At 37.7% G+C, this 27,805-nt stretch overlaps 1 protein-coding gene across 12 annotated transcripts in view; it reads right to left on the bottom strand.

Moving 5' to 3' along the window:
* The window catches only part of GRID1 (glutamate ionotropic receptor delta type subunit 1), a 574,706-nt gene that overhangs the window by 1,661 nt on the left and 545,240 nt on the right, over window positions 1-27,805 (bottom strand). For 8 of the 12 annotated variants that reach the window (XM_090144797.1, XM_090144795.1, XM_090144798.1 and 5 more), the window contains 3 exons: window positions 26,836-27,031; window positions 18,265-18,431; window positions 16,720-16,960 (listed from right to left, as the gene is read on the bottom strand). In XM_090144797.1, the coding sequence (XP_090000923.1) occupies window positions 16,720-16,960; window positions 18,265-18,431; window positions 26,836-27,031 (604 nt within the window). Of the gene's footprint in view, window positions 1-7,615; window positions 7,652-13,020; window positions 16,465-16,719; window positions 16,961-18,264; window positions 18,432-26,835; window positions 27,032-27,805 lie in introns of those variants that run through there. The other 4 variants (XM_090144806.1, XM_031602451.2, XM_090144805.1 and 1 more) reach the window with 4 other exon arrangements.

Here is a 27,805-nt window from a genome sequence, read left to right as displayed (position 1 = left end):
TGTCACAAAGCACAGCTGTGCAGTTACAGCTCTTTGATGCAAGTGTAACATACTGCAGACTAGCAGCAAAGTATCTGTAAAAGCCCAACAGTCCTGGAACTAACGGCATCCTCTGGTCTGACAAACTACACGGTGCTCTCAGAGAAAGCCCAGGCCAGGAAATGGGACTACCCGATGGGTCCCAATAATCACAGAATCATCATAGAATCATAGAATGGCCTGGGATGAAAAAGACCACAGGGTTCATCTAGTTTCAACCCCCTGCTATGTGCAGGGTCGCCAACCAGCAGAACAGGCTGCCCAGAGCCACATCCAGCCTGGCCTTGAATGCTTTCAGGGTCAGGGCATCCACAACCTCCTTGGGCAACCTGTTCCAGTGCCTCACCACCCTCTGTGTGAAAAACTTCCTCCTAATATCCAACCTAAACCTCCCCTGGCTCAGTTTAAAAGCATTCCCCCTTTCCTATCACTATCCCCGACTGCCCATAGCTCAACATGTTCCTAGATGGTTAAACACAACACCAGTAGCCTTAAAGAAGCTGTTGTTCATGCCAAAAGCTAGGCTCTGGGAGTAGAGAAGAATGAAGGGTTGGTGCCAACCACCCCACATAATCTTTTAGCATTATGTTTCAGGTGGGACACAGTGAATTATAATATTATTCTGATGTCATTCACTGCTATGCAACTTTACCTTCACCCTTAAATTGACAATCAACTCAACCCCAAAGCCCTTGATTCCAGCCAGTGTCAAATACAGATTTGATTGTACGATTTAAAATGATTTAAAACCACTTCTATGTTTTTCAAGAACAATTGGATTTGGTGATCTTTGTATGGATTTGGAAATGAATTAGTGTAACATGAACCCAAACCTCTGAGCTTATGCTAGGTCTCCAGTGAGTTCAGCTGGAGTACAACTGTTCAACAATTACACAGCTGAGCAGCAGTTTGCACCTCTCTTCTTAATCAGTGGAAAAATTATTCCTATTTCATTTACATAAAAAACCGACCAAACCCCCAGTGCTGCTCTCTGGGACTCTGGGGATATTATCTTCCTCACCAGAGAAATAGATAGAAACTTTTTTTTTTTCCTTAACACTGTTTTTTTCAGATAGATTCTCTAATCAAATAATTTTGAGTTAGATAAAACGAATGGAAAATAAATAAAAAAAATAGTTTATGGCAGAAAGGAACCAAAAAATACTTGATAAGATAGTTGCTGCAGCTATGTCAAGTCTTCACCAACCTGACACATTACACTCCTTATTCTTTAAGTCAGACAATGCTCTAAGCTGACCATAAAATCCACTGCAAGGAAAATTAAGCATCTGTGATATAACGGCCAGAGTACATGGATTTAATTTTAGAATTTATGTAGCTCCATTTCTTGAAATAAAATTGTGTACTGGGGGCAAGTGCTGGAGGTGTTCTTAGCATTATCCTCAGCTGGGAGTAAGGGCTCAGCCTCTCTGGGCAGCTTCATTTTGTACAGTGTCTGGCTGTGCACTTCTGTATTTTTCTCATCTGTCTGCCAATGAAAGATTGCAGCGAAGTTCTGCTTATCTGCAAAGTTCAGCTACTGTAGTATCTGATGGCATCTGTGCCTAAGGAAGCAAACTCCCCAAGGCCCATTAAATGGTGCTTCTTTAGGTATCCTGTACTACATGTCCTTCTCCTCAAAACCCTGCATGCTTGTATTTAGACTCCTAGGTTAGCACTTTAGTTATAGAACCCATATTCTTGCCAATACTCTCCTACGAGAAAAGCAAATGTAGAGTAATCAGACAGAAGCTGAGCAAATACAAGAGGAAAAATATTTCCTAAACAAAGCTTTGGAGAAGAGTTCATGACTCATTTGCATTTTTATGAGCTTTTATCTAATGCTTTCTTCAGATCATTTCAAGTGAAAATATACATCAACATCTTATACTTGTATTTTTTGATTGCAAGCTCATCCTCAGTGCATTCCATCCTGTTTTGCTATGGGAACAAAAATAATGCAACAGGGATAACTAGCCAAGCCAGAGAGAACAGTACAGTACTGCTATTTGTAACACGCAGCTATTAACTGTTTGGTGAGGAAAAACACACTGGTAAAGGAAGCACACTCCTACAAATCATAAAATTCAAATAATTCATCCTTGTTATAACATTTATCTCTTTGAAGATGTAAAAATAAAGATGGGATGATCCTACTAGACATCTAGTTCAGATGAGAGGGGATATTAATGACCATCCTGCTGGGGAGGTGCCATTCCACTAGTCTAAGGGGACAACTGTCCCTTCCTCCCTATGCACAGTGCAGCCCTGGAACAGCACTGTTCATAAATGGTGCAATTGCAGCTGTTTTTTTTTGATAGTATAAACACGTGTTTAACCATGCATAACATTTTGCTATCAAGAAAACTGTAATGCCTGCACACAAATATAACTTTTGATCTACTACAAAACACTTTATAATTAAGTAAAGAAGGAAATGCTCGGGATTTTACTAGGAGGTTGTAAGGGAGGGATTTCATTTGCCTGTTTCTAACTCTTTATTCAGCGAGGACCACTCTCTGGCCTTACTAAGATAAGAGAAAAAAATAAATAAAAGCTTCAAAGAGCTCAGAAGTTCACATTATTCCTTCTTTCTGTTGCTAAAATAGGATGATCATAAAGGTTAAAGAAAACAACTCTCTCTCTTAGGATTAATAAAAATACACTGTAAAGGTTCTTCGTTTTTCTTTGCCTTATCAGATGAAGAGCAGCTAAATAACCAAATGTCAAGCTTTGTATGAAACTATCCTAATGCTGAATGAATGATTTTTCAAGTGCTTTTTTAAAAAAAAAAAACAACAACTATCCAAGATAAAGATTAGAAGCACATGAAAAGATTAGTTTGTCCTTACATACTAGAAGACTGCTTTGAATCCTGGGATTTCTGGAACAGAAGTGTTGTGTTTTATTTGACAAGTGAAGCTTGCAGAATTTGTAAATTCTGTAAAGCTCATCTTTCTTTTTCCTTTATTGATCTCCTAGAAAATTCAATAACAAAACATATGCTATGGAAAAGTAACAAGATAAATGGAAAGGGTTAAGAGGTAATAAATCCAAACAAACAAATCTTAAAAGTTATGACATTCTGCTCCCTTGTCAGCTCAGTGTTCTTCTCTATTTTCAGCTCTGTAATTCTCATTAAGTATGAGGCATTTGGTATCATTTAAAGCCCTTTGCTGGCATTTTTTCCTCATTTCCTGAAACTTTGTGATTTTAATTCTGAAATGGTAATGCAGCACTCCAAAAGACTTCCAAACTTTCCAACGCTGTAACTGTTCTCTATTATTGTATTTCTCCATGGCAAAATTAACGAATCAAAAATTGCTAAATTAATATAAATTAGCAAATTGAGGCTTGGAGCTGGGGAACAGCAGAAGAGCTGGCTCTGGCAGCTGGATGGGAAGAACCTGAGCCACAGGGGGGTATGTGTGCCCATTTTCCAGCACAGAGCCTTTTCTGGCCCAAAGGCAGCCCCTTGCTGTTCCTCATCACAAATGTTTCTGGCTTCAGCTTGTTCCCTTCCAGAGATGAATGAATGAGCTCCAAACTTAATGCTTCAGTGTCTGAGGCAGACACATAACTGAAGGTTCCTTCTCTTTCTTTTCTTGTACTTAATATGCCAAACTTAGTTAATATTATGAATGTAACCTCTACAATGTTTCATGCCAATTCAACTTCATTTTTCACATATAGCTACGTTGGATAAATGCTTATGGTTCTGTTGCCAAAAGGAGATCAAAAATTTTTCCTCTGCTGTCTTCATAATTCTATTTGCAATATTAATGTTATGCTCCAAGTAGATAAGTTAAAGAAGTTAATCAGTGAAGGGGAAAAAAATACCTCATGTAAGGTAAATGAATTATAAACACAGGCTTATCCTTCTCCACATTAAGGAAAACAGCTAACCAAACAACGCTTCTAGTCAGGAAATTATCTCATTCATAAATACCAATTGAAATGTCATTCTTTTTCAATGAGTTTGAGTTCTCTAAGGGCAAATGAAGGACGTGTTTCTGATACATCTTAAGGACTTGATTCTGAGTGACAGGCTCAGTGGTCTATGACTGACAGTAAAAGCACACCATGGCAAGTATCTGCATGGATTTGAAGGACGCTTACCTGAATTACCTAAAAACAACTAGCTCTGCACAGCTGTGACTGCAAGGAACTATGGCTCCCCGGCAGAACTAAGCTTGGTTTTATCATGCAGAGAGAAATTACGGCAATATATAAATGATGATAGAACAACTCTAAACATAATCTTTTTACTAGCTTATTTTCTGCCACTTTTTTACAGTGGGCTCTAAGGAAAGTGTGTGGGCGGTCAAAATGAAAGAACATGAAATTACTTGGGAGGTTTGGAGTCAATTAATATTGTCAAACTTAAAAGATGCCTCGGCGTTGGAGAGGAGCCACTGGACGCTGTTTTCAAGAAATTGCCTATGTCACTCCCAACTATTAATTCAAAGGTGTTCTGTTCAGCTGCCCGGCTTGCAATAGCTGGGATTTTCCAAAGGAAAGACTTTTGTTCTTACTTGTGATTTCCATCATCTTATCATAAAGTTCAAGAGAAGCCACTTGCACAGATAAAAGTTACAAGTTGATGAAGCAGCCCCAGTAGGGTCAAATGCCCAGAAAGGAGGGTTGGTTATCTAGAGAAATTTGATGCTAGAACTATGCCAAAACTATGACAAAACAGCATTTGCACTCACACCTGCAAATGAAACTAGACTACAGCGGGAATAAAAGTCTGATGGTGCTGACTCTAAATATCAAACACAAAAAACTTGGAAAAGTAGCCAGTATGGCCAGAAAGGCACATGCACTGAGGCGCTATGATGAATGTGCTGGTATCTCCGGAGCAGATGCAGATAACTGTGCCAAGTATTAAAATCCTGTTAATGCCATTCTTAGTAAGTCTTAGGAGATAGGCAGAAAATAATGCTTGAGGTCTATTAGAGTAATACAGTCTTAATCATCAATAATGTAGTATTTCTGTACTGTTTGTTTCCATCTTGAATGGAAATATGAAGGATAATTTTTCAGTGAGAGAATGAAAGTCTAACAGGAGATAAACATTAATATTGCACTTTCATTCTGTGGAACAACTATTTAAGAAAGTAAGGTAATTTTGTGAGTAGGACCGGGGTTCAAGAATTGAGTCAAGCCCCAGCTTCAAACACACATTCCCTCTTCTGACCTTGGCAAGGTCACAGGCCAGTCCCTCTCCCATCCATATAACATCTCTTAACACATATGCATGCGTTGAAGACATGTCGTGAGAGACAGAAGGCACACATGTACCAAGCAACTCAGGAAGGAAGTCTCTCGGACACTTCCATGAGCAAACAGGCAAACTGCATAACTGAAAAACAAAGCAGAGAAATAAACCCCAAACAGGCAGGTTTCCCCACTCAGGCACCACAGGCTTCTTAGCTTAGCAGCAAAACCAACAGCTCTGCCCAGCTTCTGTCTGGGGAGGTTCAGACATCACTCATTCACACATTTAGCTTGTTAGGGAGAAACGAAGAAACAGCAGCTCTGCATTTGTTTAAGAAAATCCTTCTTTTGAAATGCTGCATTCACACTGGGTCATTATCGTTGCTTTCAGCTGCAGCTACCGCATATGTAAAATATAGTTTTAATTTATTCCAGGAGGCTCTGGCAGAGTGGCAAAAACAGACAAAATTGGCTCGTTCAAGAAGAAAAAGCAGTGAACGTATAAGTAATAGATGTGCTGCAAAACAATGACAACACAGTATGGTATTATATTAATACAAATAGCTCCTTTTAAATACAAATCTGTTTGCCACACTCATTATTTTTAGAGATTCCACAGTCGACAACGCAGTGAAATACAGACAGATGTGTAAACAGATGTAGCGATGATGTATGTTTGCTGTCATTAATTCAACACAGGCAACTGACCTAGTCAAACAGCACTTAATGTTACATAAAATTTGCTGAGTGGTTTCTGAGTGTACTCTATTAGATGCTGGTTTGACCACAACGTTATCTTTCTAGAAATAAATACAGATGCATCTCTAGAGTCTATTTGAAAACCTACTTTTATAAACAGGCCCAATTCTGCAATCAAACTTCTGCTCTTATAAGTAGAAACAATACCATGTATTTTAAATTAGCAATTAAGTAAGCCATTATCCATAAAACAGCTGCTAGAAGAATGCATGGAGACTGACATTGGTTGAGGTCCGGCAGACCATTATCCAACTGAAAGGATAAAAGAAAAGAGAGAGTTTTGCAATAAATTAATTTAAATTGATGCGTAATCACTTTTAAAGAAATAAAACATTGTTAAAATCTATATAGAAGAGGCCTCTTTATTCACTAGGAGGTGCTCTTTTTCATCAAAGAGCAGAAGCTTTGTTATGAAGAGAAAGTAATATTTTTTCCCTTTCTAAGAGAAAGTAAATCTGAAACAAAAGTAAGAAATAAAGGAATACTGAAAAGTTTGTATCACTGTGATAGGAATATATTTTAGATACGTTGCCGATTTCCATTCTCACCTTCCCACATTCAGAAAATACCTATAACTGGTAAAAGAAACTACTACCAAAACCTGAAAGACCAATGAAGTGGCAGTGGCTTGCTACAGAACTGTTGCAGCACCAAGGCATTTCAACAAGTAGTCCACATCTTCTCACACTCACCTTTTTCCCCTTGATTAGGGTGGCTTTATTTAACCTGAAGTCACGTCTAGCCAGGGTTCTAATTCTGATGATGGCCATGACTGTCCCATAGTCTGTGCCAGGAGGAGAGTTAGTTCCCCACCGGGCCATTGAAACAGATGACGCACACCAATTTAAATTAGCTAAACATCTGTCTTTTTTTTTTTTCTTTTTTCTCTTCAACTGCAACTTCATGATACATCACTGTGAACAGATATGCAGGCAACAGTACTGATGGAACATCTATTGCAAATTAGGTGATGACAGGCAGACCCGCAGTCTCTTGCAGTGACCTACCCCCGCATTCATTGTAACCCATGAACTAAGTGCAATCACAAAGAAATACTGGGTAGTCCTCACAACCAACAGCATACTCAAACATAGAAGGTAGGAGGCTACGGTAGCATCTTCATTTCTTAGTATAGAAGGAGACATTCAACATCATGCTGAAGTATTCAAGCTTTAAAATCCTTACCAACCTCAGTTCACAAGCATTAGATTCAACTACAAAGAAAGTGAATGACTGGTTCACATTAAGCAGATGTTTCCACAGTTTTCATGAAGTTAAAAATACATGATAGTAAGAGTGCATAGAAACATTTTTCAAAACAAGCAGCAAAATGCAGTACTGAATGAATTCTGTTGGACAAGCATGCCAAAGTCTCTCAAAAGGAATATTCTTAGGAGAAAGGAGAACTTGCACAAAGGGAAGCCTTTACTGTGTACACACTGCCTATACTATAGTTACAGGCATTTACAGCAACACAGAGATTAGGTCAAAGGGGACTTTTCAGGGAGAGGTTGAGGTGGGGAGAAAACTAGCAAGGATTCATCTGTGCAGGCATTTTCAACAACAAACCAATTATCTGTATATTATAAATTCTCACCATGCTTCTGAGGCCCAGCCTCACATCATTGGCCATCTCCAGACAGAAAGGGAAAAGAAGATGTGGGGAGACAAAAAAGGATCAAAACAGTGAGGCTAACAGTATAATTTAGTATTTCGCTCTTTAGCAAACATATACTAATTACACTTCTGGTTTGAAATAGCCAGTTCTAGCCACTGTAACCAAATAGGATGACCGTTGAAAATGGTGCTGGTTTCAGAGTTCAACTATGACATCTAAGATAACCCTATGAGGCAACAGATTATTTTTTTACAAGCTAAAGATTAAATTCACCAAAGTTTTGTTCCAAAACTCACTAAAAATTAATGTCATTCTTTACATTATTTTACACAGCTTTTAAATCCTACATTATTATAGAGCTCATAAATGACGTAATTTTTCACCCTATTACTACCCTTTACCAGAGTGATTTACTCTACTGGACCATCAGCAAAACAGATTGCTCTACCACCATTCTTCTTTATCTTACAGCCTAAACTCAAAAATTTCCACTCTTTGTGTCAAAAGTACACGAGAGAGCTGGCAGAGGAGACACAAGGAGTTGCTCATACAACCCATTTGATCTCCAGCAATAACTGCCTTGCAAAGACTCTCCTCTCTACTTCAGCTTTGAGAAAGCCTTAGAAAACTATTACTCCTGATATTTACCCATAAGTATTTTATTTAAAATTTAACTCTTTAGAGATTTCTGTGTCCACATTCAGGGCAATATTTTGGAAACTGCACAAGATCCTATTTCAGCATGAGAAAAGAAAGGAACAGATTGTTAGATAGCTCAGCAAACTGAAATTTAATTTCAATAGACAAATAGATTTATAAGTTGCCTGTTATTATGGCATGTTTCTTCTTCAGCATGAAGCCAATACCCTTTAAAAGAGGCTGTTTAGGTTTATAATACACTAACTGTTCTAAGCACTTTTTGTGACACGAAAAATAAAGACTTCTTCAGCAAGTCACTTCAGTGCACACATAATGTCCAACTTCAGATGTATGTAGGTTTCAAAGCAACTGAATTTAATCCTACCCTGAAGGCGAGTGGAAGTGTGCGCTCAGTGTGATTGGGATCAAACTCTCACTTAATTTTATGTATATACTTAAAATCCCTAGCTAGATCAAGGCCCAGGTCCCTTTAAAAACTACTTAAAAAACAAACAAACAAAAAAAAAACCAAAAAAAAAACCAATAACAGAACAAACTCATAAATTGAAAAAAAAATCACATTTTATGTTGTCGTTTTTTGTTTTTTATTTTAAACTTTTACTGACTTCGTTATTACTGAACATTCAACATCCCCTCAAGAAGCCAACTTTCACGTACCACCATAGGCTGAGATAAAATATACAAACATTAGCTCTGTAAACATTGTGCGAAGAACCTAAAAAGAATCTGATGCATTAAGGTTCCAATTCAGTAAAATACAAAAGCTCATGCCAAGCACATGAGTAACCCCTGAAGTTCTCTAGAATAGGTCACGTAATGCAACATAAGCAAATACCTAAGTTCATTACCAAACTGGAACTTTAAACAGGTTGTTTCTTTCTGAGTTTTCTGAATGGCAACATTCATTTTTAAAACTTATTTCTCTTCGGTTTTCAGTTTTTCCTTTTTTTTTTTTCTTTCCCCCACTAAGGTTTATGCCAAGAAAATCCAGATCATATCCCTAAGAATCGTGTTGGCAGGGCTTTCTAATATGACTGAAAGAAAAATTAAAGCAAACACAAAAATCCCTTCCTTGCACCTATGGAAATATACTAGAACCAAGTGAATGCATGAATACTGCTTTAAATATCAGGAGCCTGGATCCAACGTCCTTACTCATGGGGGTGACATATCAATTCTAATTCCCTGCAACCTTGACCTAGATCTATGGTGATCAATAGCAAGACATTACTGATTGCACTGGATTCCAGATGAGACACTGCCTGCGACCAGATATTACAGAATATCTACTTGACCATTAGGGAGAAAATCTTGTTTCTTCACTCATGTAAAAAGATAACACTGAGTTAGTGAAAAAGCTCTTTCAACTATTATCAATTTCTGTACATGGCAATTTATTTATCCTCCTTTTTTTTTTTTTTCCTCTGATATTCTTGTTTGTACTTTGTCATAAAATAATGTTAAACTTCTGCATTTTGTAATGACCGATTCCTAACACTACTTTGCTGAATTAAAAATGCCAGGTAAGTGAAAATTTTCAACCTTTTATATTTGAAGTTAGTTAGAAACTGAACTTCTAGATGGCATTGAAATGCATTATTTTGCCAGTGTTTGCATTATTTATTTTCCCCAAAAAACTTTATTTATTCTTAGAAAAGTAGAATACAATACAGTGGTACAAACAAATGATCATTTATATGCAACTGAGCAGAAAATGTACAAAGATTTCAGACATGCCATAAAAATACAGAAAAAAAAATAATTTAAAAAAGAGATAAAATTTAGAGGACATGCAGTGAAGAAAATAAAACATCAGTTTGATGGCCGCATGTTTCCTTTCACTCTCAAAAGGAACCATCCCAGTGGAAATCAAATTGTCAGGTAAAAAGATAACAACACAAAAGAGACGATGTAAATGAAGTGACAGAGAAGACAAGGATAGTGAAAATAATGGTGAAAGCATAAGACTTTAATAATCCAAACCAACATTGCTGACACCATGCTGAAGGTATAGAAGCCCTAGTTGCTGTGGAATAATGGTAAGTGAATATGGTGCAGATCTCAGTTCTTAGCAGTGACAAATTTTCATCCATTGGACTCATATGTGTTTGCTCATATTTCCATTTCTGAGGTACTCTGGGTTTCATATTCTTCCAATGCCAGAGAAGAGTCCTAGTGGGTAACTCTTTAAGAGTGCAAAAGCTGGAAGTAGGGATTTTTGAGGTAGGCTGGAATTTGTGTATCATCAGACATGGGAAAAGAGGAACTTAAGGCAGATCATGTAAGGCATCCTTGGCAAAAGATACAGGCTTGCTTTCCTTCTCCTGAATGCTGGTATTTGTTGTAATTTTCAGGGTAATTTGTGCTACCTCTTGCTATAATATAGTGCCAGGAAGTGTTGCAGAGTATAGAAAGAAGTAACAGAAGCAACAGAAAGTTAAGAAATCACAAACTAAGCAAAGAATGTGATTGTTAATGAATTATAAACTAGACACAGGTTATGAGGAAATGGCTAGTAACAGCTCAGCATGTGGCAAACGATGCTAAATCCCCTTATGCAGTTAAAAAAATAATCTGCATGCACTACAAAATCAAGAACATGTTGGGTACAGTTGCTGAAACACATTGGTAGGAGCAGCACAGTCTGTAGAAAATACACTTCTGATTTACAGCATACATTAATCTGAAATAAGAAAGAATCAAAGCAAGAATTTCTTCTGTCAAGACCTGTAATAACAATAAGTGAATCAAGCTCGTCCTTCATAGAAGATGCAGCAAGTATCAATTCCCAGCAATTACCTCATATAACATCTCTAAGTGATTTTACTTGACAAAAGGTGATCTATTAATTTGTTTTTTAGCGAATACACCTTGTAAAAAGTGAAAAAGTCAACTTTTCTTTCCATAACTAGTATGATAATATAACTTTTGCTTTTATATTTTTGTTGATTTGGAGTATGTCATGTGGATGAATAAGAAGTGATATCTTAATAGTTCTGAAGAGATCTCTGAAGGGAGAGAGTAGATTCCAATGAGACACAGCGGATAAAGCACAAAAGGAGCACAAAGGATGCTGCTGAGTCCATTGCAGGAAGGAGCTGTACCAGATCCTAACAACAAGGAACATTTGAGAACTGTCTTTCAGTCACAAAAGTACTATTCTCATGGAATAAAAGGTAGGAAGAATCCGATGATGTGTTGAAACCCTTGGTAGTTAAATGAAGACTACATCAGAGTTTACAAAGATCATGAAATAAAAGCATGGGGCCAAACGATATAGAAATACAGAGATAAATATTGAAAGGTTGACATTTCATGCCACTGGGTTTCAGTAATTTCATGGGATTGCTCAGCTATTCAAAAAAGGCAAAGATTCCAAAATTAATATTAATTTTCACTTTTCCTTTTACAATTCCCCAAATCTCTGAAGCTGATCACAGTTGAAAGATTAGGTATCAGTATTGCAGTCTGAGCAGCAGTTTTGTCGATTCAAGATTTTAACATGTAGAGATAAATGTATGAGCTGACTAAATTTCAGAGTGAGTGTAAAATGGCTGGGCATTAGTAGCAATTAGGAGAAGCTGATTATAAGCTCTAGAAAATCCAATTTGAAAAAGATGACCAAAAGTAAATTTCCCATAAGCAGAAATAATGTTTAAACATTACCAAATACATTTTCAATTTTAATGCACTACAGACTTGAGCCCAAATAGACCAACCTGCTATGGTCTTGCAGCTGTACAATTTTCCTGATGTTGCTGAAGTTAATCTTTCTTTTGTTAATCTGAATTGATAAAGAAGCATTAGGATCACATTAAGATTTTTAGATAATAAATCTTTAGAAAAGGACCTGGGCATGAGCCAGCAGTGTGCCCTTGAGGCCAAGAAGGCCAGTGGTTTCCTGGGGTGCATTAAGAAGAGCATGGCCAGCAGATCAAGGGAGGTGATCCTTCCCCTCTACTCTGCCCTGGTGAAGCCACATTTAAACTACTGTGTCCGGTTCTGGGCTCAACAGGTTCAAAACAGACAGAGATCTCCTAGAAAGAGTCCAGCAATGGGCAACAAAGATGATAAAGGGTCCAGAGCATCTCCCATATGAGGAAAGGCTGAGAGACCTTGGTCTGTTCAGCCTGGGAAAAAGAAGACAGAGGGGATCTGATCAGTGTTTATAAATATCTGAAGTGCACAAGTCAACAGAACAAAGCCAGACTCTTCTGAGTGGTCTGTACTAATAGGACAAGGAGCAACAGCCAAAAACTGGAACATACAAAGTTCCACACAAATATGCAGAAGAACTTCACAGTGAGGATGAATCAGGCTGCATAGATGTTGGAAACATTAAAGATCCATTTGGAAGCCAACCTGTGTGACCCACTGTAGGGAACCTGCTCTATCCTGGGAGTTGGACTTAATGATCTATAGGGGTTCCTTCCAAACCCTGAAATTCTGTGATTCTGTGACTCTTAAAGAAAGAAAATTCACTACTGCTTGCATGACAGAATTGGGAACTAAAGGCAATTGATTGTTCTGGGAAAATAAAGGAGTCCTTCTTTCCTGGAAGTTCATCCTAATGAACTGACTTTATGGGTAGAAAATATATAATGTTTGCTTTTTTTTTTTTTTTTTTTTTTTTTTAAGTGAAAAGAGAAGAAAAGAAAAAGGGGAAAAAAAAAAAAAAAAAAGGAACAAACGATTTCCAAATGGAAGTAGTCTGACATGGCACTTCCTATAAAGCCTCTGACACAAATATTATCTACATTTGTAAAGTCCAAGTTATGGTGTCAGGGTTCGAAAAATAGTGCCCCTAGTTATATAGTTAACACCACATTTTTTACACTAATTTTAATTAAGAGTTGTGATTTACATCACACAGAGCTCCAAGTCCTTGAATACCTCAGTGGATTGGCTCTGAATGACCTCTAAAAAAGCCAAAGGAATACAAAGGGGAAGAGGAAAATACAAGGACACCTTAATACCAGCTGAAAATATTTCTCCAATGCTAATGAATGTTGTTCAGCTTTTTCTGGCCACAGACTTCACACGAACCCCCAAAGGAAAAAAATGACAGTCTCTAAAATGCTTTTTCTTTGGCAAGCTGCAGTTGTCCAACCCTATCATAAACCTGTCAGAGTGGTCACAAATTCATCTTCCCAATACTTCTCTGTTTTTCTGGTTGTCACCAGATTAGCATGACAGTCCAACAAGTGGGTCAAGCCAAAGAGAGGAACTTCAAAAAGGGCTCAGCAAGTTATATTGGCTCCTCATTCAATCCTTAAGCCCCATTTCTGCAATTGATTTTCAAAGTTCCTAGCAGTTTAAGGGTCACAGTAGCCAGGCTGCCTCTTTTTACTTTTAATGGTGATTGCAGAGAATGCTGTTCTTTTTCTGCATGAGGTGACTACCAAAGCCTAAGTGTAATATTTGGCTGCAAGGGAATCATCTCTTCAGTGACCTCTCACAGGCTCTGCACAGACAAAAATGGTCAGGAGAAAATTGAATTCCCAAAATTTGTAGGTGATATCACAATACTCAGGTTTTTCCAAAGCCTTACTAAAAAAAAAAAAAGAAGAAGAAAAAAAAAGCAGAAGAAAAATGAGATCAGCAGAATGGCTTAAATTGGCAGCTGTTACTGAACTAAAGATTTGGATGGAGTACCAGATGCTGGCTTTAATGTTTTTTATATGATATGCATGTTGCAGCTCTGTTATTATGGCTATTGCTGCAGAAATGCTTGATAATATGTATTTACAGAAAAGAGATCCCTAAATAAACTCCTTGAAATCAAATCCTCTTTTTGCTTTCAGTCCCCACAGCTCAGTTATTGCTCCTGACTTGCGTGGCTCAGAGGGTCCCTGGGGTCCTTGGATTCAATCCTTTCCAAAATTTTGAAACTTGGTTCCCTTACATATATTGAAAATCCTCAAGCAATTTGCTCGCCACCACCTCTTCTAAACCGTGGCTCCTACCATGATTACTGTAGTCATCAGTAACCTCCCTTTAGTCCCTCCTCACTAGTACATAAATATCTCTATTAACTAATCTACTGAGAAGTGCTTGCGACATTCTTCCACTACTTTATCCAAGTGTATCTTATGCTCACTCTTCTCTCCAGCTCCTCTGACCTTTTCCAGAGATGCTTTTGGCCTCCTGCACTTCACTGTGCCCTCTTCCAGAACCCCTCGTGCTGTACAACCTTATGCCTTCCTCCTCTGCCTTCTCACATCTGTGAACCCTCGTCCCTGGTGCCCTTCTGTCTGGAACACTCACTTTCTCTTTCAGCTCTAACACCTACTTGTTCCAGGAATCCCACTGGCTGTTTCTGCTCTCAGCAGCATCCACAAAGACCAGTCATTTCTGAGCCTGTTCGTGCATGTTATGCCTGACTTTAGTTGGTACTGCTTAACCTACACCTGCTATGCTCATTCCCACATACAGGTGATATTCCTGAGTGCAGCTTTACCATACCGGTAACTGCAGTATACCTTGAAAGACGGAATCTTGAAAGTATCTTATTGTTCATGAAAACTGTCAAAGAGGATGTGAGGAGCACCCTTAATCTAGAGCACACTGGAGAGAAGGGGAGGGCGGAGGGGAATGGAAAGGGAAGAAAAGACAGTAAAGACAGGGATCTGTAGTAATCTCTGTAACAGGTAAAAAAGAGAAATGAAAGAGATAACCATAAAGGAGATATTTAAAGTCAGGAAGACAGATCCTTCCCAGCAGTGGAAACTAAGTATTTACAAGTCCTTGCAATAAAAGTGACCGATTCTTTCACCCTACCTTTGGGGCTCATACTCATCTCACACCAGAAAAATGCACAAAGGTGAGCCTCTGAGTGCAGAGAGAGGAAAGTGCTCCAGAGTATGGCAAGACAAATGCTCTGTATGGATATTAGGACCCTTCAGTCTCCTTGCCCCTTCCTTGCCAGCCTTTCTCAGTGGAAACAGAACTGTCTACTGCTATGATTTAGGCCTTAGTTACAGTAACATGGACTGAATTCTACAAGGCAGAAGGGCAAAATACCACATTATTTAACCAAAGAACAATTAAATACTTGTTTACATTTATACAAAAGCTGGTTTCCATGCAAGGCTCTCTACTTGTGCTTTTGGACTGCTGTGTTGTACAAAGTGGAGACATGCCTCCTTTTAACCAAAATCTCCCTTTTGCTATCATACACTGCAGAGCCACAGGCAAATGACTTTGCAGCTTTGTCCCTCAAACACGATACAGATGTTTATCACTGACACTTGATGGATGAGTTCAAATGGGAGAAGCAGGGACTCAGAGAAATGGAATCTTACTGATAAATATTTCACAGCATTGCATACTGCAACATATATCATCAGATCCCATTTGGCAGAATTGCTTACAGGTGATGTGTATGTCAATTATTGTAATACTCCTGGCAATCTGAGAAACACAGATTGTAATTGATGGGCTATGTACTATTTTCCAGCTGTAGTGCAGCTCGCTGCTATTATTTGCTTGTAACAAACATCTGTTCCAAGATGAAAGCACCTACAAGTGCCTCTGCTTCAGAAATTACAAGAGGTTAGTTTGTTAAACATTTAAGCTATGTAAACAAATACAGGTTTCATGCAAGACAGATTTGACTATGGTCTGATTATTCTATCATACCATTGCTAACTATTCCTACTAATGTGGCAAAACATTTCAAAACCAAGACATTCTCAGATGAATGTTCCGAAGTAAAATGTCACATGAAATTCAGTTTAGTCAGAAGTCCCTAGGTTTAGAAATAAAACTGATTTCAAAAGAAAGGAAGCATTTAAACAGTGTCATGGCAGTATGGCTTATTCAGTAATAAGTAATGGTTTCTTTTTAATTGCTCATGTACTTCATCAAACTCAGCCTAAGTCAGCCATGAAGGAAAACAACCACTAGCTGCTGGCAGCTGCCTAGCCTGTGCAAGATGGACATGGTTCTCATAGCCAGCAGATGGGGTCTTAGATCAGAGAAAACATCACCGCAGTTGGCACAACCAGGTGCCCATGGCTGGCCTCCCTGTCACAGCAGAGAGGCCGAGGGCATGTTTCTGAACTACTCTCTTACCCCTAAAGGTGGTCTCTCCAGGTCAGGGTTGAGGCACATTGGTGGGGCAATGTGGGGAAGTTTGCACTGCTGCTGCCCATGCTGTACCTGCTCTATAAATAAATAGAGGACTTTAGTCTCCAGGGCTGTCAGTTTGGCACCTTCCATGTGCACAAATGACATATTGTGGTTTTTTGTTTGTTTGTTTAGAAACAACCACCCAAAAAGTTATATGCAAAGCTTAGTATGGCGAATCAAGATAAATCAAATTTATTGTATGAGAGCACCTAAAATCCCACCTTCCACTTGCTCTCTTTTTTGTGTTTTCTACTTGTTCTCTAATTGTGATAAGAATAAAAGTTATGGACCTCTTTCGGTGTTTCTTGATGACAACGGTTGCTGTTCCACCACAACTCCAATGCTGCCACCAAGCAGGCAAGAAGAAGGCCTATTGCTAAAATGCAGAAAACGCCTGCAAAACTGTGCAGCTTGAGAGCCTTCCCATCTGTCTGTGCATTTGTGTGGCTATTCAGGTCACAACGTCCCATCCGTGGCCACCATTTTTGTTTAAGAACATCCAAATCTCCACTTTCTTGCAACTCTAAGATCCTGCAGAAATTTAAAAACATACACAAGCATTACATTCAATTACATATTTTTCTACATTTTTTGCACTCTTTTCCTCTTACATGAACTGCCTCACAATTCAAAACTCCGTCTTGCAAGCCCCCATCCCCATGCAGTATTAATCTGAAACTCATTCTGCTCACAACAGCAGGCAAACTTCAGCGAGTAACTTTAGAGGAAGGATGACTGTCAGAAATTTCATTGCAAGGGAAGAAACATTCCCAAGGGAAATCACCATATTCCACACTTAGTTATGGCTGGTCTGGCAACGTTCAGCTGCAGCAGCTGGTCCCACTAGTGAAATATGCAACCCATTTCACTGCTGCTCTCCCACAGTAATTTTAAAATCATGGGAGACTAAACATGCTACTATTTGTGCACCACTTCATACAAATGTGCTTCAGCAGCGATTGACTCACTTAGTTCAGCAAATGCAGTTTATTTAAAAGGATTTTACTTCAGTGCTGTTACTTCATGCTTGAATTACTTTGTTAACGGTTGCTAATTAATCATTGTTTTGCCTCTTGTGAAGTGTCCTTTCTCTCCAAGAATGATTCATTTTGGATTTGGTTTGATAACTATTTTTGCTGTTTACTAACACCCCTTTCTCTTTGGTTATGCAGCTGGAGCTTTACTCCCTCTTATAAAGAACAAGTGAGATGGGGAAATCCTGCTCCAGCTTCCTGTCTGGAGCAGTGCACCCACTCACCTTCTGCTAGGGCCACGCATGCCTGCCCACCTGCACGTCTTCCATTCAGTGACACGCTGACATGAAAAAGATGCTCATAGCTCATAGACCACCAAATGGCCACAGATACTGTAGTAATGCCATGCAATAATCAACAATTCTTGTTTTCCTGTACTATTGTGAGATTCAGCATGTCTCTCCACCCTAAAGGATAAACTGGGACATTATTACTTGCTTGCTGTATGGAAACACATTGTTTCATAGCCTGAAAAACATATAAATCAGAAATCTCTCTTTGATCTCTCCCCTAGCTCATACAGAGCTCTGGGGACTCTGGTCCTTTTTCTGCCAGAGCCAGTGCTGCTCAGAGATGTGAAGCCACACACCATCTCCAGTCCCTCCTCCCTAAACAGAAGTACACGGAGCAGAAGTAGCAGCTTTGCTGAAGACTGAACTCATAACCTTTCTGCTGTCACTGTAGGAAGAGAATTAAATTTATTCAGCAAATTGTCATTGTCAAAATTGAAGTGAACCATCAATGGGATGCCATGCAGGTTGCAGAGAAGAATCCTACAAAATGAACTTTGTTTTGGTTTACCTCTGGGAGAAAAGATCTCTGTAGGGGCTTCCATGCTGGAGTGCAATTCCATATCCTTTGCTGCTGATGCTGTTACCAATGACTGTCACAGAGCATTCATCATCTGTCAGCGCAGCATATTCCACCACTGTCACATCCCACAGGAATGCATAATTTCCTTTCTTTGCCTGTAAATACAACACAAACACAACAAAATCTAAACTAAACCACATTTTTAGATAGGAGAAAAAAAAACCAACAAGCAAAAATAAAAAGCCCGATGCTGGTACTTCACCAGGTCACATCTGTAGACCTCCAGCATCTTAATACATTTTTAACAGTCTTCCCCCCCAACATTACCTAATCTATGCTTTTCCCAGCAGTACATCATCTACTGCAAACCTCTCTAAAATGTCTTCCATTTTTAATAGAGAGAGAGCATAGGATGACAAGGCCTACTGTAAGTTTAGGCAGGGCTTACATAACAGGTAATTAATTATAAATCAAAGCCATTGCCTTAACTGATGAAATTTGATGTATGTTTTGTAGGAGACATGGATTAGCAAAAGTGGAACCAGCTCCATACATTTATGTAACTAGACAGGTACAGGATGAGCACTAAGTGGTGTTTCCTAATCATTGCAGTCACCAAAACGGAAACTTCACAGGTTCTCTCCAGTAAATGTGTAAGTGAAAGAAGTGCCCTCCAAGAGCTATATTAGTTCTGTAACAAAAAATCACGCTTAAAGCTTACAAAGAATTCCCTCTTTTTTTTTTTTTTTCCCTCTTTTTTTTTTTTTTTTCCTCCCCACAGACAAGAATAATCACCAGCAACTCTTGTCAGCTCAGTTTTGGGACAAATATTGTTCTATTTTAGCACATGTTCATGCAGATGTCCTTAAATGTCAGCCTTAATTGGCATTCTAGCCAATGTCTGCATGCAGTACATTTGATGAATGTAAATCACCTTACTTAACATAAGATGTAAGAAAAATGTCTGGATAGGAATTCAGTAAGGAAAAAAGTGATCATTTTGTTTGTTTAAAGTAATCATCGGTTTCCCAATAAATTTAAGTATTTAAGATTTTTAATCTCTAGTGAACATACAGAGCACAAAAGAGAACAGATGGATGAGAACAGCTATTGCAAATAAATGTATAATCATGACTGCAGATTTCCAAGACATTTTTTTTTTTTTCTTTTTAAGAAACAAAAACCAAAATAAATGACAAAGGCCCACCTTTGGCTGATTTCTTTAGGTCAAAACAAAGCAAGATAGGAAGCTGTAGTCTGGAAACTGAATCATTAAACTTTCTTTGCCAATGGCTGCGGTGCTGACGTTATTTCCATGTATTTTCCATTTTGTGTAATCTCAGTTAAAGAATTGACCTGTAAGCCTATAAGGCTCACTAAATTAATTTCCTCAGTTGAGCAACTAAGTTAATTTCACCATGCTTTAGTATAAATCATAGCTTTCTGAAGTCCTTGACAGTTGCTTAAACATGAGAATAAATCAGATGGGTGAATTTTCTTGTAACAGATAGAATCTAGGGAAATAAAACTGAAAAGTATGCTTTTGGATTTTCTGTAAATCATTTGCCACAATTCACCTCCTCTTCTCTTTTACATTCTCTTTGACATTGCATGCATCGATGCAATCAAAGACCCCCAAATTCTTTTTCTTCTGAACTACACCAGAGTAACAATACATTATAGCCTTCGTTTCTGGTAAGATCCAAATGATCCTGTACTGACCACTGTGAAAATAGATTTTTTAAATATATACCAGCACTGTGGGTTTGGCCTGCTACCTCTTGGCCAGTTCAGAGTAACAGTAATTAATGTCTGTTGCTTCAGCCAGCTATTGCTATTCTAGCTCAAAACAATCATTTAAAATTAAAACACAGCATAGGGATTACAGGATACAAATAGGAGCCACAAGATCCTTCTGTTAAACTATATATTGGCATATTGGTTTAACTAATATGATTAATTATACAAGCTTGGTCACAAAAAAAATCTCTCTCAAATGGTACTGCATGACTTCCACATCTGTATTGCAGTTCCCCTGGCCATCTACCTGACTAGTACTGGTGATGGAAAGAAGGAATCAACAAATAAATCACTGTTCACTCTATGTGACAGCCAGAAAAGGCTTCAAATCTATCAACACAAAGATGCATGAAAAAATAAAGGTTGGCAAGGAAAGGGATTCCTCATGGTATTAAGCTTATATTCAGATGGTAACCTGCACTCTTGGAAGCCTAAAATGTGTTTCTCAGAGGTACTTTCTGAATGGTGGTGTACCTGGAAATAATAACCATGTTGTTAGCAGCAAGCTTCTGCATCCTGCCCTCTACTCTTCCTCTGATGGACTTTAACAATTCTCATTTTATGTTTCTATACCTGTGAGGCCTTCTACCTGCTCAGGGACAATGGGCATTCCTCCTACTAGTGCTCCTGGCTGCACATCCCAGGTTATGCCCTATGGTAAACAGTACACAGGCTCTTGCTATCTGTGATACAAGACTGTGTGCAAGTGCTTCTGCGTTAAAAGCCACAGTTATGGGACCAAAGACAACAGCATTTTTTTTATCCTATACAGAATTTGTTCAAAATCTGTTGTCACTAGAGAACAAAAGCTTGCCTGATGTACATACAGAAAGAAATCTTCTTTCACCTATATAGGATTTCACTTATATCACAATGCTAAAATGTCTTTGATTTCTTGTTGGTTTCTGTTTTTTTTTTTTTTTTTTTTTCTTTTTTTAATAGCTGGATCTTTTAGTTGTTTCAAAAATGTTCCATAAATCATCTTTTCAAATTAACAGTTTACAAAAGAAGAACATTGACAACACGTCCTACATTCCTCATCTTTTTCTTAGTAATACTTGAGGAACACAGTCTTCCTCAAATATTCGATTTCAATTATAAGGCAATGTCTAGAGAAAATCACATTATTGATTCGACCATTCAAGCCCCAGTTTTCTGCACTTCATTTTATGTAGAAGAGCTCTATATGCTGACTTTCAAGGTTAGACAGCAGATCTTTTGACAAGGTCTACTTGTCTTGTAATATTGCAAGTCCTGAGTTATATCCTATGAATACAAGTGGTCAGTGAAGAGTTTACTGAGTCTCTCTGTATCAATTTAGTATTTTTATGACAAACAATTCTACCCAGTGCCATCATATCCACTGAGCAGTATTTTTCTGATAGACTGTACATTTTAACACAAACAGGAATCTGAGTTTTAAACTCTTATTTATGTGTTCTCTTAACTTCCAGAAATACTGAATGTGGAATGTGGAACTGTTTCCCCTCTCTAATTGTCAAAAACTGACTTCCCAAAGATTCCTTTTTCCTCAGGAAGATTCTTCTCTTCCAAGAATCTCTTCCTCTTGCAGATTTTTCTTTTCTTAAGGGTAGCAATCTCATACTATTGGCATATTCGTTGCACAGAAAGCTTCCTTTTGACTAAACAGTACATTCCTATCTAAATTTGGCATGCTTCACATCCCTGTAATAGCTGTTGTGGCTGTTAGGTGAAGGCAGACAGGTTAAACTACACGTGACACTGTGCACTGGCCCATGGGATATATAAGCAGGAAACATATGTAGGCTTTTTTAATGACACCTTACTCAGATGCATCTACCCATGCAACTGCATCATGTCTGCAGTACATTAAAGCTCTATTTCCTCATGCTTTTTGCATTCACAACTTAGCCATTTCAAACTTGCCTGGATGAGGAGCTACGAGATATGGTTTAGTAGCTTGTGGTACTAATAGGAATGGGAAGGTGGTTGGACTAGATGATCTTGCAGGTTGTTTCCAACCTTGTGATTCTATGATTCTATGATTCTAAGCTTGAACTATTTGTTTTTGGGTCCCAAATTTTCTAGGGATCAGACATCACTGCAAAGAAAATATAGATAAAGAGATAGTAAAAGGGAATGTGGTAAATACCAGCTGAGAATAGGTAAGATAGAGAAAGAAAGAATGACTGAAACGAAATAAGAATAGTAAGCTACAGTTTAGGCTTTTAAATTGGCTTTCATATTTTGCTCCTTTGGAATGGCCTTTTTGTGACTTTCAGCACGCAGGCACGCTGCAGAACAAAACAGAAATAACTCAGTTAAAAGTTTCAAAAACCTCTTTCACAGAAATTCAGCCAAAGTGGTCATCTATTCCACCCAGGTTGAACTTCTGTAGTGGTTAACACCAAAGATAGCAGATTTATCTTCAGTCGAAGAGATTTAGGAAAACAGATTTCAGAAGAAAAAATAAACTTGCATTAAAAATTTCTTCTTCGCAATCATCGAAAATGAAAACACCGAGGAAGATTGTTTCCCTGGTATAATAAGAGGGACCATAAAGATAACAGTAATACTTCTGAAAAGCAGTAATAACCAATCTCATTATGTTACTCTTCAACATGGGAGGGAGATGGAAGAATATATTTCAAAGGGTCCTGTCTTACTGTTGGTAAAGTTATGTATTTTCAGAGAACATCTGGTAAGAACTAACAATACTTGAAAAAAAGTTGAACTTCAGCTTTATCACTGATAGGCCTGTGATTCATCTGCAACTAATGAAGAAGCTACCACACTGGAAAAAGAAACCTGCAATAATGCGACATTCGTCATTTATCTGTTGCCAAAATGGAGTGTCACTGTAGATGATCCCATGATACAGCTGGTAACACAGAAATATCAAAGGGTGACCTTCACATTGCTATTAGAAGAATAGTTCAAAAACATGCTTGGATAACATTTATTTTCTATTTCAAAAGTGCCTTAGGAGAAGCTGTACAGTTTTAATAAAGAAAATACTTGTCACTTAATCCTGTTGAAATTACTTAAAATTAATATCATTAGAAGCTACTAGAGGATGCAATACATTTGGGCTTTAAGGAAGCATTTGCTCCTACTCCAGAGGCTGATCATGGTCAAGAAATGAAGAAATTTATGAGGATCCATGAAAATATATGGATGAGCCATAATAATTCACAATCCAGTGTGGACAGTAAATCACAGGAAAAAATATTTCAAAAAAATCCTCTTCATGGAACTCTTAAATTACTTGTAATCTCAAAATAAAAATGAAGAGAAATGTCTGTTCAACAAGAAAAGATCTCATTTGATGTTCATTGTTTGTTAAAGGAGAGAAACGTTTTGAAGGAAGTAAAAAAGGAAAGAAAGCACTTGTACTGTGCTACTGCATAAATCGATGGTACATTCACATTTTGTACTATGCTTTGTTTTGATCACTGCATCAAAAGCAATATACAGGAAGAAAAGAACCAATAGAACCAATTCAGAACAATTTTGGCACCAAATTGACCAGACAGAAGAACAAACTGTCTCCATTAGAGGAAGACTTTTAAAAAGCCACAATAGCAATTTCATTCTCTCATGTATATCTTTGCATATATGTACATATATATATATGTATATATATATAGTGACATATATGGGAGTATACAGGGCACATACCACTTTGTTCTTTCAAAGCAAGAATGGCTGCTCACCATGAGAAATGCTGCAAGTTACTAGGTATGTTGTGATAACAAATAATTACCCTCAAGAAATTACTGCCATGGGGTATTACGTGAACACCTTATTCATATTTGCAAATACATTAGGGACATACTCAGTTCCCCTACCAATGTCAATCTGAGATAACATGGCAAGAGCTATGCACAGCACACTTCTGGGACATTCTGGCTGCAGCTTGACCCAAAAAGAAACTTTCTATACAACAGAATTAGTCAGTCCTCTTCTGTAGTACAAGAAAACTCAAGTGGCAAAATAGTGCTTTGTGTGGACTTGTGATTTGTCTGGTAACTTCCTCTTATTCTATGTGGAGACATTTATGAATAGGTGGATGTTTTACATCTGCAATGACCACTTTCAATTGCCATGGCAGTACAACAAAAGCAACTTGCCCCCACAGCTCTGAAATGTTTTTCTGTCACTCATGTGACTTTGCAGTGCATTAATGCTGTCTCTGTGGCCGTTCTTGTGTTGCAAAAGCTGTGCTTTGACAATGGGAGATGGTCACTGTGGCTACAGGGCTGTGCTGTGTCTGAAAGTGACCTCTTCCATGGCAACCGAAAGCTTTTGTGGCATTGAGGACATTCTTCCATTATTGTCTGTTTGGTTTTAGTCAATCAAAGGAGAAGAAACATGTCTGGGAAGTGGAGTGAGGAAAATGGAATTGAGACAAACACTGGAAATACCTGCCTATTGCATGAGTAAGCAGTACTCTTCTGTTTTGCATTGAAGAGGCTTTTATTTTTTTCCTATTTAACTGCAGTTGAACTGTGATTCTGTCTGAAGAAAATGGAAAGTGAGAGGAGAGGAGAAAGAGAAGTAGGTTTTTTTTTTTTCCATTGTATCAGGCAAGTCCTCATTCAGAAAATGTGTTAGGTATCTAGAGGAATTTAGAATTTGCTTTTCCTATAAAGCATTTCTAAGGTACATATACATCTCTTTCATGCAGCAGCATGTGTTTAGAGATATAAAGTCTGATTTCCTTGGCCGATACCATTTCTTCCTTAGGAAAACAGAATTTCTAGCCAAAATATTTGATATGGCCAACTTTTATGTCTGTTTTTTTGAAGGAGCTCAATGAGTTAGTAAGAACGACACTTAAACTATAAACACAAATGTTTAGTTGACAATGTTATTAAATACTGAGCTCAATTTACGTGCCTAATTAAATAGGAGCTTTGGTCAGCTTTGGGAGCTGAGGTAAATTCAGTTATTGTTGACGCTAATGCAATGAGCTGATCGAGTCATATAAAAATCACCCTACAATATTAAAATCAAACTCAGTATGAGAAATTTCACATTACTTACAAGAGACAGAGCTGCCAGCTCCATACAGAAAACATACTTGGTAGTCCAAACAGCCTGCCAGTCCACAGTTACATTTAAGGCTTAGGCAAATGTAGCTCTAACAAATGGCAGCATGCAATAGGCTTACAGAAAGAGAGTATTTATGGCTTTACTGCTGACATAAGAATGCTAACAAAACAAACAAAGAAGAGACAAAAAAGGTAAATTTTTGTGCTTTTTCTATGGTAAACTGTTTTACTTGTATATTGTTCTTAATGTCATGCTATGTAGATTAGAACATAATGGGACTACTTCTGTCTCTGCTTAGAAAGTCTTGAAATAGAGGCTTCATTTACATAAAGTGATGAGCAAATTTAAAAAAAAAAAAAAAAAAAAAGAAAACCAAACTACTGCAGACTTTTCTATAGCCAGGGTTCTACCTTCTATAGAGGAAGAAAGTTTAATTGAGCCAAGGGCTCAGCTGGAAGGTGGGAGAAGATGCAGAGGGAACCAAAACTATTGACAGAATACTCCTGTACTGGATAAGGCGGAAGTGTATCTTCCCAAAAATAAGGATTTTATCCAGAAGTCACACAAACAATTGGGAATCTTATATCAAAGGACTTCGATTCAGGAAATAGGATGGCTTGTGTTAACATGTTCAGCCATGCTATGGTTATGGTGTTGTAAAAGCAGTATTTTTTTGGATTTTTCCTCTCTGACAGCTTAGAAGTTGTTTTGAATATTCAAAGAAAAAAGAACCCAAGCCTCAAACATTTTCTTATTTCTCATTTATAAAAGCATAAAGAGCTCGTAATAAATTTATTCCAAATCACTGTTTCATTGACAACGGAATAATCCTGATCTAACAATCACAACTTTAATAATAGCTGTTTTCCTGCCTTGTGGGGGAAAAAAAAAAAAAAAAAATCAATTGAAAAATAAAGGGGACACTTTTCTCTAAAGGAAAAGCACATTAAAATTTGACTGGCTACTTCTGCACATTTTCTGCCATAATATACTTCAGGAGACATGCAGTTTGCTGTTATTTATTATCTGCTTTTGCTAAGCTACAAGATGGAAAGCGGGGAAGAAGAGCAGCAGACTAAGAGCGAGTAAGTGTGGGCCTGTTTATAACAGAAGTCAGCACATGGATGTAGAATCTCAAGCTACTATATACACCTTGGTTATTACAACAATACTCAGTTTCATCAAAAAATCTGAGAGAAATAAAAATTAGGTGAAAGCATTCTGACATGTGAAAGAGCATGTGCTTGTTAAGTCTGGAATAAACAAAGCAATTTGGCATGAAAGTTCTGTTCTAAGAAACATTAGTAGATTTTCATTCAATCTCTTAATTATTCCTCATGTTACCAATATTTACTTTAATCCAAAGCAAATGAAAAATAAAAATAAAAACGAGCAAAGGACAAGTGTTATCATATCTGAATAATAAAAAATATCATTGAAGATGGGTATTGCCAAAGCTGCCAAGAAACCTGTACGTTTTACAGCCAGCTCCAAAGAAGGATTTTAATACTGGCAGAGCTAAAGTACTTTAATTCAAAATCACGACCTCACAAGATGCCTTTTATCTGGCAGAGTTACCGAAAGGAACTTTATGTAAAGGATATTTTTGTTTAAAGTTACAATGTAACTGCATTCATGTGACTTAACAATATTAACTCCACGCAAACTAATTTGATGCAGCACAAAAATTAAATAAAGAGCACTGTAATCCAGTCTTACCTTCCTGATGCCTTCAGAAGGGTTCGATACACAATTATCTGCCCCATTATTCTTACTTATTGTCCTCCACAGTTCAGCAAATGTGTTATCCTGCTCCAGAGGGTTTGTTCCTTTTGCTTTAAAGTATTCATACACTGCGGAGTCTCTGACTGTACCATAAGATATATCCATTTGTTTAGACAGATCCTGAAATGTTCTGAAATTGAAGCAATATTGAGATATTAGTGAAACACAGAACGCTACTGAAATTTAATTAATTAAATGATTTATTTTTGTCTTTAGTCAGAAAGCATTTACCAATTCCAGGCAATATTTGAGTATCTCTCGGCTTCATCATAAAGGAAAACCAAAGAGTAATTGAATTCAATTGAGATCATGCAAACTTAGTTATACCTGAACTCTTTTTTTTTTTTTTTTAACCTTAATAAAGACTTTCTGGATAGATAATATCCACGTTAAATATTATGATCCCAAGTTTGCACAAAAAGGGAGTCCATTACAGACATACCCCAGTGCAGGAAAAGCTAAGGTTGTAAATATAAACTGTCAGCCACCTTGGCACCACCTCACAGATCTCAGTGGAATTAGTTGGAAGTTATACCAATACTCCACCTGACTCCAAATCAATAAGACTTTTTTAAACAAACAAATAAAAGCCTTGGTTCCAATTTCCACCATGTCCCTCTCTCTCTTTCCTTCTCTTCACAACCTCTGGTAAAACAGACATTTTTCATTCACACAGAGGTCTAACTTTCATTTACTCATCATACCACCCTGGAAGTGTAAATAGGCCTCAACTTGAGTGACTGTGAATGCATCATTTATTTTCAAATTGTACTGAATGTAATTCACTCCTGTTTTACAGCCTTTTCAGCACAGAAAGGTGTAAATCACTGTCCGTGTCACTGAGAACCAGGCCAAGTTTCAAAACATTTGAAGCAGAATCATGTCAGTTTTCTACTTTCAGCCA

The sequence above is a fragment of the Phasianus colchicus genome, chromosome 8 (assembly GCF_987193195.1).
Source record: "Phasianus colchicus chromosome 8, bPhaCol1.hap1.1, whole genome shotgun sequence".
NCBI lineage: Eukaryota > Metazoa > Chordata > Aves > Galliformes > Phasianidae > Phasianus > Phasianus colchicus.
Note: the sequence above shows the minus strand (reverse complement) of the source record. Positions and strands in the feature narration are given on the sequence as shown.